The sequence below is a fragment of the Lepisosteus platostomus genome, chromosome 6, assembly GCF_059453375.1.
Source record: "Lepisosteus platostomus isolate fLepPlt1 chromosome 6, fLepPlt1.hap1, whole genome shotgun sequence".
NCBI classification, from domain to species: domain Eukaryota; kingdom Metazoa; phylum Chordata; class Actinopteri; order Semionotiformes; family Lepisosteidae; genus Lepisosteus; species Lepisosteus platostomus.
In genome coordinates, this window is record NC_142616.1 from 4,041,005 (window position 1) to 4,053,615 (window position 12,611).

The 12,611-nt window shown below is 45.4% G+C and overlaps 1 protein-coding gene across 4 annotated transcripts in view; it reads right to left on the reverse strand.

Annotated features, from left to right (window-relative positions):
• Positions 1 to 1,775: 1,775 nt before the first annotated feature.
• LOC148659658 (butyrophilin subfamily 1 member A1-like) overlaps positions 1,776 to 12,611 on the reverse strand; it is a 106,584-nt gene continuing 95,748 nt past the window's right edge. Inside the window, exons 2-6 of one of the 4 annotated variants that reach the window (XM_088637432.1) lie at positions 10,445 to 10,540; positions 10,066 to 10,299; positions 9,780 to 9,939; positions 9,354 to 9,413; positions 1,776 to 4,094 (exon numbers count right to left, since the gene is read on the reverse strand). In XM_088637432.1, coding sequence (XP_088493558.1) covers positions 3,547 to 4,094; positions 9,354 to 9,413; positions 9,780 to 9,939; positions 10,066 to 10,299; positions 10,445 to 10,540 — 1,098 coding nt within the window. In that variant the 3' untranslated portion in view covers positions 1,776 to 3,546. Of the gene's footprint in view, positions 4,095 to 4,991; positions 9,333 to 9,353; positions 9,414 to 9,779; positions 9,940 to 10,065; positions 10,300 to 10,444; positions 10,541 to 12,611 lie in introns of those variants that run through there. The other 3 variants (XM_088637436.1, XM_088637437.1, XM_088637435.1) reach the window with 3 other exon arrangements.

Genomic DNA, 12,611 nt, shown 5'->3' on the forward strand with positions numbered 1-12,611 from the left:
TCAGGTGTGTGTGTGACAACAGGAGAGACAGGAGTCCTCAGGAGTGCATGAAAACAAGAAGGACCATGTTTAAGGTTTTATTTATTCTCTTTGGCTATTTCAAGTAGTGAGTCAGAAATGGACTGTAAAGCTGGTGTCACATCACTGCAGGATCCCAATAGAAAACTGAAAAACACTCTGGTCCCTCTCCCACAGTGATCTTGAGTGTGAGGCTCCTCTGTTCATCTCCTCACACACTAGCTGACCCTGACACTGAGACTCATGGGAGAACCAGCTGTGACACTGGGCAGAGAGAACTGAGACCCGTTCTTCAGCACAGGGACATTAAACTCTAAAATACATTTTCCATACAAACAAGATTCTTCTCAAAATCGTGTGGCCCTTGTGTGCGTCTGAGAACCAGCCCTGTGGTTTGGGGGAATGAGAAAATAAAAACCACACTGTTATCTTAATGAGCACTGAGACCACTGATGTAGAGAGGAACGTCTTCATGCTGGACCTCAGCAGACCTTTCTCTCATCTCATCCTGAGTCTGCAGGAAACAGTGTGTCTATATTACGATGTGACCACGTTCCACAGACACCACCAGACAACTTCTGACGAGCTGAGTACAGACCAACAAGAACTGAGTTGAAGTTCTGAGAGTTCTGTGAAAACCAGGAAGGTGAAAATGATTTTCCTGAACTTCATCTTTTTGGGTATACATCTTAGACTTATTTGAAGATGAATGAGTTTGAATAAAATATAGTTTGTTGAGTTTAAAAATTAACTTAGAATGTCAATAACAATTTTGTGTCTGACCTCTGATGTTGTTTTCTATTTAGAGATTATTGATAAACTTTTGAAGCACTGTGTCTCCTGTCCTGTTGTGTGTTTATTACTGAGGGAGTCTTTGTGATCTACTCTCCCTCTCACTGTGTCTCCTGTCCTGCTGTGTGTGTTTATTACTGAGGGATTCTCTGTGATCTCCTCTCTCACTGCGTCTCCTGTCCTGTTGTGTGTGCTTATTACCGAGGGATTGTCTGTGATCTCCTCTCTCACTGTGTCTCCCGTCCTCTCTGGTGAGACTCTTGGCTCTGCTCTGCCTGCTGTAAGAGATCCCTTGTACTGTGATTCAATAAAGCTCACGGCATTCACACTCCTGTCTGCAGTGATTTTATTGGTCTTGTGGTCCAGGTCTGTTTGTAGTTTGTTCCGTCTCTCAACTGACTTTCCCCAGTTTCACAAATGCGGAAGGGACTTTAATGGAGTTTTTACATTTGTAAATGAGCTTCCAGATCATTAGGATCACAATGCAAATGTAGAAATTAGACAGTGTTTCGGTAGACAGGCTCGACACAATGGAGGTGTTCAGGTGCAGAAGGCTGGCTGTACTTTTTCGAAAGGCAGAAGTCAAGACTAATTTTTCCTTGACTGACGTGACATTGTTAATGACTGTACAATTGTAACGTGGAGAAAGCAAGTTTAAACGTTGCAAAGGACCCAGTGAAGGCTTCTTCCCTGTAACTGAGCTCCCTGTAGCTGGTAGGGAGCTGTGTCAGCATGCGTAGGCTGCAAAGGAACCAGGAAGGGTTTATTCCTGCTGAAAAGCGGAGAAAGGAAACTGCAGAGATAATGTAGCAGGAGAAGAACAGCCGGGAGGCGGGAGAGGGGAGAGGGGAGAGGCAGAGAGACCATTCAGGAGGTGCTGCAAAGTGGAGAGGGGGAGAGAGACGTGTGAGAATAGAGACGATTACAGCACGTTTTGTTCCAAGGTAGAAAGAGGGACAAAATAATTAAAGGAAACAAATATACTTTATTAAATTACACGAAAACCAGCCTGTCGTTGAGAGAAGGAGAAGAGGTGAATCAAATTTCAGGATCATTTTTGTTTCTGATGTCTTTCTGCTGTGGGAGTTGAGCAACCCTTCTTTGAGAATGCAGACACAGAGATCGGTGTGATCATGGCCGTGTGAGGTGAAATGAGAAACTAGGGGCTTGGAGAGATCTTTCATCTTCACAGCTATGACGTGTTCTCTGAAGAGTCTCCAAGTCTCCTTCCTGTTTCAATATTCCATACATTTTAATTATAATAAGTCTTACTTTTAGTTGAGTAAAGCAGCCATTTTAGTCATACAGACATTTTAGTCAAGAAGTTTAATTTATTTGCATAATAAAATGTATTTCTAAGAAAATATGTAACAGCTCTAAGTTCGATAATCATTTTGTCAACAGTGTTTTCCCGCGGTACAGCACTGCGTCACGAAGCGAACAAAGTGAAATATTTCAGATGCGGTCGGAGAGGGAGGTACTGAGAGTCCTGAACTTGAACTTTTTCAGGTTGTTCTGAGAGTTTGGACTAAACACGGCTGGGATTAAAAAAAGTAGCGAATTGTAGCACGTTTTGTTCCAAGGTAGAGAGAGGGACAAAATAATGAAAGGAAACAAATATACATCCCAAAGTTACAAAAATAATCCCTCAGATAATGATGCTTATCCTGCTGAATACATGAACTGCCGAAGCAGTGCAGTAATCTCCCGGTGCAGTCTCTTGTGTTTTGGGTTAGTTTATATATATTAAACACAGCTGAACACAACACCAGGAATGAGTTTAACTTCACTTCTTACTAGAACAGCAGGTCTGTCGCCATCTTCTAACCCGCCTGCTCTAGGGAGCGTCTCACAATTACCACACTAACCAGCGCTCAAGGGAGTGTGTTAAAACTACCTCTCACGACACAGTCCCTCTGTGGACAGAGAATCGTCTACATGAAATGTCCAAACGGCAGGACGGAAGACAAGACCGACACGGAGCCCAAGTTTCTGTCCCTGAAGAAAAAACTCGCCGCTACCAACAAACTTTTGGGCTTCATATGAAGGAAAACAGAGCTTCAATGGCCGATTATCATACTTCATTGGGAACCAAAGACCAGAAAAAAGAGTAACGGACACAGCGCGTCCACTTTCCCCTGGGTCAGAGATCACATGAAACTTCCCTCACACTAAGCAAAGCTCCACACAATAAACCCCATAAGAACATAAAATACACAAAACTGAACATGCTGATGTTCACCCTGTCTAAGAGGAGCCGGGTATTAGACTGGCTGTAGCTGCTCGCAGACGCACCGCTGGTTACAAACTACAACTCCCATAACCACCCTGAGCCACTTCCTGCCTGCGTCACAGTCCCTATTCCTCCTGGCTGTGGTGACGTCAGCGGGTCCCTCCCCGTTCTGGCAGCTTCACGGTCACCGGCGTGCGCAGGAGAGACTCACACGGGATTTCATTTTTTAAAGTTTATTTTCTCAAAAATTAGAAAAAAAAACACAGCAGGGTTTCCAGAGATATTTACAAGTCAGGAGTACAGCAGGCTGGTAGCACGTTATCTCGCCCTCTCTCGTACATGTTATTTTCCCCCGTTTAAATGTGTTATAGTAAATAAAACAATTTAAACACAACATCATCTACAATTACTACTATATTTCTGACCTCACCTCACTGCCCGTCAGTAAACCCGTCTCCCAGTGTGAGCAGTGGACAGAGAGCTGGGAGAGAGTCAGCCTGTGTTCATGAGTCAGTGACGGGTTTAATCTCCACACTGACAGCAGGCAGCAGCTCAAGGTCTTTATCTGAATCCCAGGTACAGAAGACAGGATAGATCTTCTCCCCCTGAGGGAAGACCATGTCAGTGAAAGTGTAGACATGAGCTCTGGACTCCACTGTGTAAAAGGAGACCTTCCTCTCCTCAATATCCACACACACCCCCAGCTTCTTGGGCAGCAGACTGAGGGGGAGAGGGGTCACAGGGTCGGTGAGAGCAAAGAAACCAGACCAGTCAGAGCCCAGACACCAGTAACCCCGCTGGGGAGAGAAGCTGAACCCCCCTTTCCTCTCTGCAGACTCTCTGGTCACTCCTATTCTCCAGTATCGATTCACCTCCACCTCCCAGTAGTGTCTCCCTGAGGTGAAGGCCTCCCTGCTCACGACACAGGGCCAGTCATCAAATCTGTGAGGATTGTCAGAGAGACTCTTCCTCTGTCCCCGTCTCACTCTCTTCCCATCCTCAGACAGGCTGAGCTCAAAGTGAGCTGTATCAGGGTCCAGAGTCACAGCAGCTGGGGAATAAAACACAAACATCACAACAGGCTCCTGCCGATCACAGTCCAACTCAACTCCATCAGACTGTGAAATGTCTTTGTCCCCAAACACACCGAGAGAGAAACACCAGTCAATTACTAATGACTGCTCTTCCCTTCCAGAGAAACGACATCTTCTTCACTGTTTCACTAGTGTTACACATGGGAGTGATCCCAATATCCTCTAAATACAAACATTAAACACTTGTTTTCACAGCGACGAAACTTTATTTTTTTAAACGACATTATTAATAAACACAGGACCGACCGGACTGCAGGAGAAACTACAGCCCGACCACTCACTTTCAAACACTTCACAACCCACCACAACGACCTGTATACTGTAAGAAACTGGACAGCCTGTCTGTTAAACCGGTTTATTTCAAATCCCAGTTCAGCAGCTCATTCATCTTCTCTGAGACCATTTTCCTGACGACGCAGAATAAAAAAGTGCTGAATTCAAAGACTGAATACTGCTCGTTTTTACAGTAAAAAAAATATAATGGAAAAAGCAAAACCTTGCTGAAATAAAGGACTTCACACTTACTTTGAACATGTGAAGAAATATCTAAAGTATTCAGATTAAACAGAAATAATAATAATAATCTCTGATAGGAGACAGTAGGAGCAGTATTAACTCTTAATTCTTAATTCTTAATACTGAAGAAATACTCTCCCTTTGTCTGCCTGTCAATTTAGTGAAAATCAAAGAGTTTCCTCTCAGGTCTTATTTTTTTCTTTACTCCTGGAGTCTAGAAAGGCTGACGCAGCTACCTACATGTATTTATAAAAACCTGCATAATGCTCATTTTTTACAGAAAAAATATAATAGAAAGTAAAAACCTTGTGAAACGTAAGAAAACCCACCATACTTACGTTGAAAATGGCAAGAAATATCCAAAGTGTTCAATTCAAAGCAGAAATAACACATCCAGAAACCCGGAGAGAAAGACGAGAGAAACAGAGGCGCTCATACTGACTTCAGACTGCTCGCGCTCACTGTCCGCCTCTCTGATAGGAGACACCAGCTGTCAATCAGTGAGCGCTGACCACTGAGAGACGGGGGGCGGGGCTTATACATGTTCACAGCGAATGGGGGTTTTAATCGATTCAATTCAAGAAGCTTTATTCGCATGAGCAATGAATACTGACTTAATACTCTCCTCATACTTCATACTTCAGTGTTAACTCTTAAGAGTTAATACTGAGTAAATATTCCCCTTTGCCTGTCTGCCTGTCAATCAAGTGACGATCAAAGAGAATCTTATCAGCTCTTATTTTTTTACTCCTGGAGCCTAGAAAGGCTGACACAGCCACCTACATAAATTTATAAAAACACCTGAATTCATTTTTGGACTCAGAGCGCCTTTAGTTCTGTGATGAGAGAGGGTCCCCTCTGCTGGACACTGCAGCTCTGAAGCCGACATGACAACATCTTCCACTGATATTTCACACTTGTTCTGTGTAGAACAGGACACACTGTCAAACACTGACTTACTCCACAGGAGAGTCTATCAGTCTGGAAACACAGACACCCTCTAGATCACTCCTGTTTGAAATGAAGTCCCCAATATCGCAGGCAAACACCCCAATACACACTCACTCTGGTGGGACTAGTGAAATAATATTGACACTCCAGTGTCATTCTTAGTGAAACACACCACTGGGTCTCTTAATGACCAGGACCATGTGAGAACACCAGCTGGGCTGGAGAGAAAGACCCCAAAGTTATTACCCCTGGCCAGTAAAAAGAGCCCTGCAGCCCCAGTAAATACCCCTCTTAAACTAACCATGAGCACCTGACTCTGACATGTCTGAGCTGCTCTGAGGAAAACAGGCCACAGAGACACTGACTGACTTCATGTCATTGAAACACTGTCAGTAAAGAGAGATCAGAATTAATTACCCCCTGTCCTGAGAGGAGGGCAATTCTCAGCTCAATACTCTACTGCCCCTTCCTTTCACAGTGCTAACATGAGAAACTGAAATTTACAGAAGCTTACAGTATTAGCGCTGCTGAGATAAGGTATTTATTGTGGTTAGATGAGACAGTATTGTGTTTGAATGAAGTAGTTAATTTGTGAACAATGCTGCTGTTTGAATATCTGGTATTATATATGCAATAATACTGTCCTGTGTAAAGCAGCATCAAGTTTAACAACAGAAGAATATCGTCATACTTCTCTTTCTGGAAAAAAAAAGAATCTAAAGGAGCACGTGTCCTGTCTCTTGTACACATGAAGTACAGCACTCTGTCAGTGAGTGTTCCCGGGTTAAATGTGTGTATTTTTACCATTTCTGTGACAAGTAGAATTGACATGGCTGGTCCCAGTAAACAGCCAACCAGCAATGAACAAACTGTGTAACGGGTTGTGTGTCGTCCTGAATTATTTTTCTTTTTGTCTGTCATTCCCCTATCTCTTCACATCATCTGCTCAAAATACACAGAAATACTGTTTCTTCCCCCTTCAAATTACACCTCTCCTGCATTTTACTGTATAATTCTCAATTCAAGTGTATTTGATGTCTGTATACTGTAGCATTTAAGGTTTTCTGTTTAAAGATTTAGCCACTAACCAATAGTAACCTAAGACATTCTTATTTTGGCAGGATATCAAGAACAAATGATGTTGGGTTTTCCTATCGCTCTGTTTGTTCAGACAGATCAAGTCCTGACTGTTTCTTCCTGCTGACCCATCAGCCTGGTTGATGTGTGAAGAGAAGCAGCCATTTCTCAGACAAGAGAGAGGCCTACAGGCCCCAGAGGAGCCCCTGTACCAGAGTCACACTGCTGCCGCTCACAAGAGGCTGTGTGTCTGTGAAGCTGCAGGGGAAGAGCACTGTCATCATACCATCATTATTGTGAGACTGGCTCTGCTCCTGAATATTCCAGTTATTCACAAATCCAGGGTCTCAGACTCTGAAACATTCTGACAGATGGAGAATGGCAAAGGGCTGTGGCAAGACGGACTTCCCAATGAATTCTACACCTGCTTCTGGGACACCCCAGTGGCAGACCTGGTAAAGGTGGAACAAGAGCTCTTCCATCAGCAAAAAGCTTGGACACAGGATGAGGGAAGGTGTCATCTCTCAGCACTTCAAGAGGGGTTCAAAAGATGCTCTGCATGGACATCAAGATCGTGTCCAAGCTACTGGCCATTAGACTGAGGACTGCCCTGCCCCACATCACCAACAGTGACCAGACATGTGGGGTGGGAGGGTGATAAGTCAGCTGGAACCTCCAGCTCACCAGAGATGCCATCACCTGGGCCGAGGACCAGAACGTGCCCATGATGGTGGTGAGCCTGGACCAGGAGAAAGCCTTCGACACAGTAAACCACAGCTATCTGTTCAGAGGGCTGGAGCACTTCAGATTCTGAGAAAGTTTCAGTTGCTGGATAGAGATACTGTACTCTGAAGTGGGTAGTAGGGTCAACACGAACAGACATCTTTGGGATTTAATCCCCCAGGAATCTGGAGTAGGACAAGAGGGTCCTCTTTCACCTCTTCTCTATGTTCTCATTACAGAGCCATTGGCAGAGGCACAGGGGAAGTCCTCAAGATCTCCCAGTACACATGACGCTGTTCCTGATTTCAGACAGGGGTTACAGAGTGGGCTGCAGGTTAGGGAGCAGTACTGGAGGGCCTCAGACTTGAGGCTAATAAACAGAAAGAGCAAGGGCAAGCTCTTTGGACCCTGGAGGGACAGGAACATGCCACCAGAAGGTCTCAAGCTTTGCATGGAGCCCCTAATGATACTGGTGGTTTCATTCCAGAGCCAGGACAACAAGAACATAAACTGGACAGAGGTCAAGGTGAACGTGTAACTGGGCCTGTGGAAGACTCGCACGCTGACTCTCATGGGGAAAGTGAGGGTGCTGAAGGCAAACACCCTTCTGGCTTTAGCTGACCTGGTCGTGGTGTACCCTCTGTCAGCCAGACTCAGACAAGCGCTGCAAGGGATGGTGGAACAGGTACGAGTACATCACAAGGAACCAGATGTGCCAGACAGTGAGGAAGGGGGAGAGATGTGCCGAATTTCCCCCTGAAACTCCACTGCATCTTCTTCTGCAACCTCTGTCACTAGGGGCTGGACCCCATCAGTCACAATTCTCAGTACTTTGTCAGGCTGTGGTTCTCCCTCCCAATGAAGCATCTGATCCGGTGTCAAACACTAGTCCTAAAGCAGAAAACTGACCAGAGACCTACACCCACGCTGTGAAGTGCAGCAGGAGGTATGAGGCCATGATACAGCCAGAGCTCTGCACCAACTACAGGGCCAAGGACAAGGAAGGGAAAGGAGGAACTAGTCTCCTGGGACAGGCTGATGATCCCATAGGAGACCTGGGCAAGGACTCAACCCAAAGCACCAGAGACTGGTGAACAGAGAGGACCTCACAGCCACTCACTCACCAGGAACCCACACTGCCCCTGGGACACGTGTTTCATAGAGGAGACGCAAGAGCACTTGTTCAAGAGCTGGACCTTCACCAGAGCAGTGTGGGACAGAATGGACAACACTGTGCAACTCCTAGGAGCAGAAATGGTGCTGAGCTACCATCCATAGTGACACTCTCATCCAGCACAACACAGAGTGAAGAGCAGGAGAGCTGGAGGAGAGGATCCTCACGAGCCTCAGAGGCAGAATGAAGCTACGTAGTGATGTAGCCTGGTGGGGTTTCATCACAGCAAAAGAGCTCTGGACAGGACTGAGGGCTGAAGAAAACCCAGAAAAACCTGTTCCTTAGTACTCCTGTTGAGAAATGGACAATCGCAGTTTCAAAGCCAGGACTGCAGCCAGTGGTAACACCCAGGAGGCTTGGAGGGGCTCTTATTGTGTGAACCAGCCTCACTGAGCACTTGCAAAATAGAATGATTGATAATGGACAATCACTCTTTTTGAGACAATTTAAATTCTGTAGAAGAGTTGTTGTCAGAATTGTATTCTTTGTAAGGACTGTGCACTTTACATGTTTGTAATAAAGTGCATTTTCTTAAATTAACTACACCCACTGGAACTGCTGTGTCCATCTGTGTGTTTGACACAGTGTGTCTCAGATCCACACGGAGTGACAATCTGCAAGCTTGACTTTCTGAATTCAGATGTGTATCAGGATGTATCAGAGTGTGAATCAGTGTGTGTGTCAGAGTGTGTATCAGTTTCTGTATCACTGTTCCTGATGTGTGTTTGAGCTCCAGGTATATTTCAGAGGGGAACTGTTGTGAAAACAGACTCACAGTGTAAAAGCTGTGCTCTGGACCCAGGCTCTGGAGTCAGCAGACTGTAGACTTCAGTCACTGGGGAGACACACAGAGAAATGTCTCATCAGGGCTGCAGTAACAGAGTAACAGGAATAACATGTTCTACTGGACTGGGACTATAGCTCCTATTGTAACAGACTGTTCTACTGTACTGGGACTGTAGCCTGAAATAAAATGTTCCTGTTAACCTACAGTCTATACAGCACAATATAACAATACAGTTACTGTCATAAAGATTTGTGAGACTAGAGCTTCAAGATATTTCACCTAGAATTTGAATCACTGACTGAGAAGCTGCTCTGATAAATACAGTCACTGTACAGAAAATCCACTGACAATATAAGAGGAAAACAGGAAATATATAAACTATCCAGAAAGACATCAGTGTGTTTCTCCACTAACCTGTTGCGGAAATCTTTATTGATTCCTTCTTGCAGAGATCCTCCAGTCGCTCTTTCAGTCCAGAGACAGCTCTCCTCACTGCCTCAGGAGAGAAGTGTGGACGGACAGGGACGCTGGGTGAGTCTCCAGCTCCAGGAGGGACACAGACAGACTGGAAATTCTGCAGCAGGGAAGAGAAAGAGGAGTTTCCAATCAAACACAACACACATTCCTGGGGAGAAGCCAGGAGCAGCTCCGTGTGAGAGACACCCTTCTGTACTGCAGAGTCACAGAGCAGTGATGTTACCTGGAGGAAATGGATGTGATCCTCTGTGTGTGAGACCTGGTTCAGATCAGTGTCTCTCCTCTTCAGCTCAGTGATCTCCTTCTCCAGTCGCTCTAGAAGTCCTTCAGCCTGACTCACTGCAGCCCTCTCTTGAGCTCTGATCAGCTCTGTGACCTCAGAGCGTGTTCTCTCAATGGAGCGGATCAGCTCAGTAAAGATCCTGTCAGTGTCCTGTACTGCTGTGTGTGCAGAGCTCTGAGGGAGGAGACACACACTGGATTATTACACAGGAAAACACTCAAACTACATTATGTTGTATGCTCTGTTTCCAAAGGGTACTGTCCAGTGTCCAGCTGTGGAAATGTGTGTCTGTGTGTCCACTCATCTAGTGAATACCCACTCTGAGTGACTCCACAGCCTGTCTCAGCTCCTGCAGCTTCTTCTCTCTCTCCTGGAGTCTCTGCTGGGTTTGTGTCTGTGTCTCCCCCAGCTGCTTCTATGGAGAAACGGAGACACTCAGGACATTTCTGCTGTAAGAGAATCACATCACAGAGACACCCCTTAGAGTCACCCTGGAAAATTCACACTCTGCATCCCTGATGTCTTATCCACATGAGATGTGTTTCCTGGTCCTGTCTGACGCTCCTGTTTCGAGTCTAATCTACACCGGCAGCATGTGCAGCTCTACAGCGAGTTTTACACCTCACTCCTGGGTCTGCACATCTGTATGTGAGGTAAAATGTAAAAACACAAATTATATCTGACACACAATCTAGAGAATTCAGTTTTCATTCTAACATCTCAATATTGTGTCCTGACTGCCCTCTGCATCTCAAAACAGAGGACTACAGCAGTGCTGATGAGCCTTGTTGCCACTAGTTTCTCTGAGTGGTCAGAGGAGACCCTGTGGCTGACGTGCTTGACCGCTGGATGAGGTTCTGGACCAGGCAGACCCTGTGTCCGACCACATCTCACTTCCTGTCTACTTCTGGGAAAATTCAGATCATTTCAGAGGAGAAAAGGAAACATGTTCTGTGTCAGACTGACTCCAGCAGAGCCCAGCGTGAGTCTTGTATTTAATAAAGCAGGTGAAGGTATTATACCACAGTTCACTGGTTTATGTGTCTGAGATCCACCACCTGCCAATTAGATCCCCTTCCCAGCACTTTATTTCAATCCTGTTTCTCTGCTTTCTGCCCCATAGTCCTCAATATAATAAATGAATCCTTGAGCACTGATGTGGTACCAGTGGCTTCACAACTGCTGCTGTTACCCCTGTGTGAGAAAGAGAATCATGGCTCTGGACAGCCTGAACAACTTTCACCCTCTATCCAAATTTCATACCCTTTCATTACCTTTTCATGTAGAAAGTTTACAGTGTGCTGTTTGATTTCAGTTAAAAAATCCTCTTTGAACTCCAATATGGTTTCAGACAACCTCACAGCACAGAAAGTGCCCTGGTCAAAGTCACTAACGATCTTCTAACGGCTTCTGAGTCTCGTTCTCTTTCTGTCCTCATTCTTACTGAACTCAGTGCTGCTTTCGACACTGTCAGCCATGACCTCTCACTTTCTTGTCTTGAGACGGTGTTTGGAGTTTCTGACACTGCTCTTCAATGGTTCCAGTCTTACCTCACTGATCACTTTCACTCTGTCTCTCTCGGCGATTGTAGCTCTGAAATTGGACTCATTAAGTCTGGTCTTCCTCAGGGGTTGACACTGGCCCCCTACCCTTCAGCATGTATGAGTTCTGATGATACTCAAATCTACAGTACAGTCTGTCCATACTAAACTGACACTGACATGTCTCTGCTCTAATTGCTTCTCTGACATAAACACAAAGACGACTCACAATTTCCTTCATTTAAACTGCGACAAGACAGAAGTCATGCTTCTTGGCACACCAATGCAGTATCCTTATCTCTGGATGACACTGTACTGGAGTCACAGTCAAAATTGAAGAACTAGGGGGTGATATCTGTTCCAGGCTTGACATGTGCAACAAATTATCAAAACATCATTCTTCCACCACAGAAATACTGCCAGGCTGCGTCCTTTGTTATATCTAATTGTTGCTGAAAAGCTGGTCAACTCTTTCATCTTTACTCATATTGACTACAGTAACGCTCCACTAGCTTGCCTAAATTGCCTAAACTTGATTCTTCCACCTCAGAAATACCGCCAGGCTGCGTCACACAAACTCCAGAATTTGGCAGCCAGAATTCTGACCAGGTCTAGTGCAAGTCATCATGTTACTCCTGTTCTGGAGTCCCTGCACTGGCTTCCTATCAGGTTTCATGTCGACTTCAATGTCCTCATGCTCCCCTAAAAGTCTCTGCATGGCTTGACACCTCAGTACCTGTCAGAGTTACTATCATCCTACTCCCCACCTCACAACCTTCACTCTTCTAATCCTGGTCTCCTGTCTGTCCCCCAAGCCAGCACTCTGGGTGACAGGGCTTCTCCTGCTGCACCCCACAGCTCTGGAGTTCTATCCCTGTGGATATCATAGAGTCACCTTCCCTGAGCTCTTTCAAATCCAGACTCACAATCTTCTATTCATTAAGA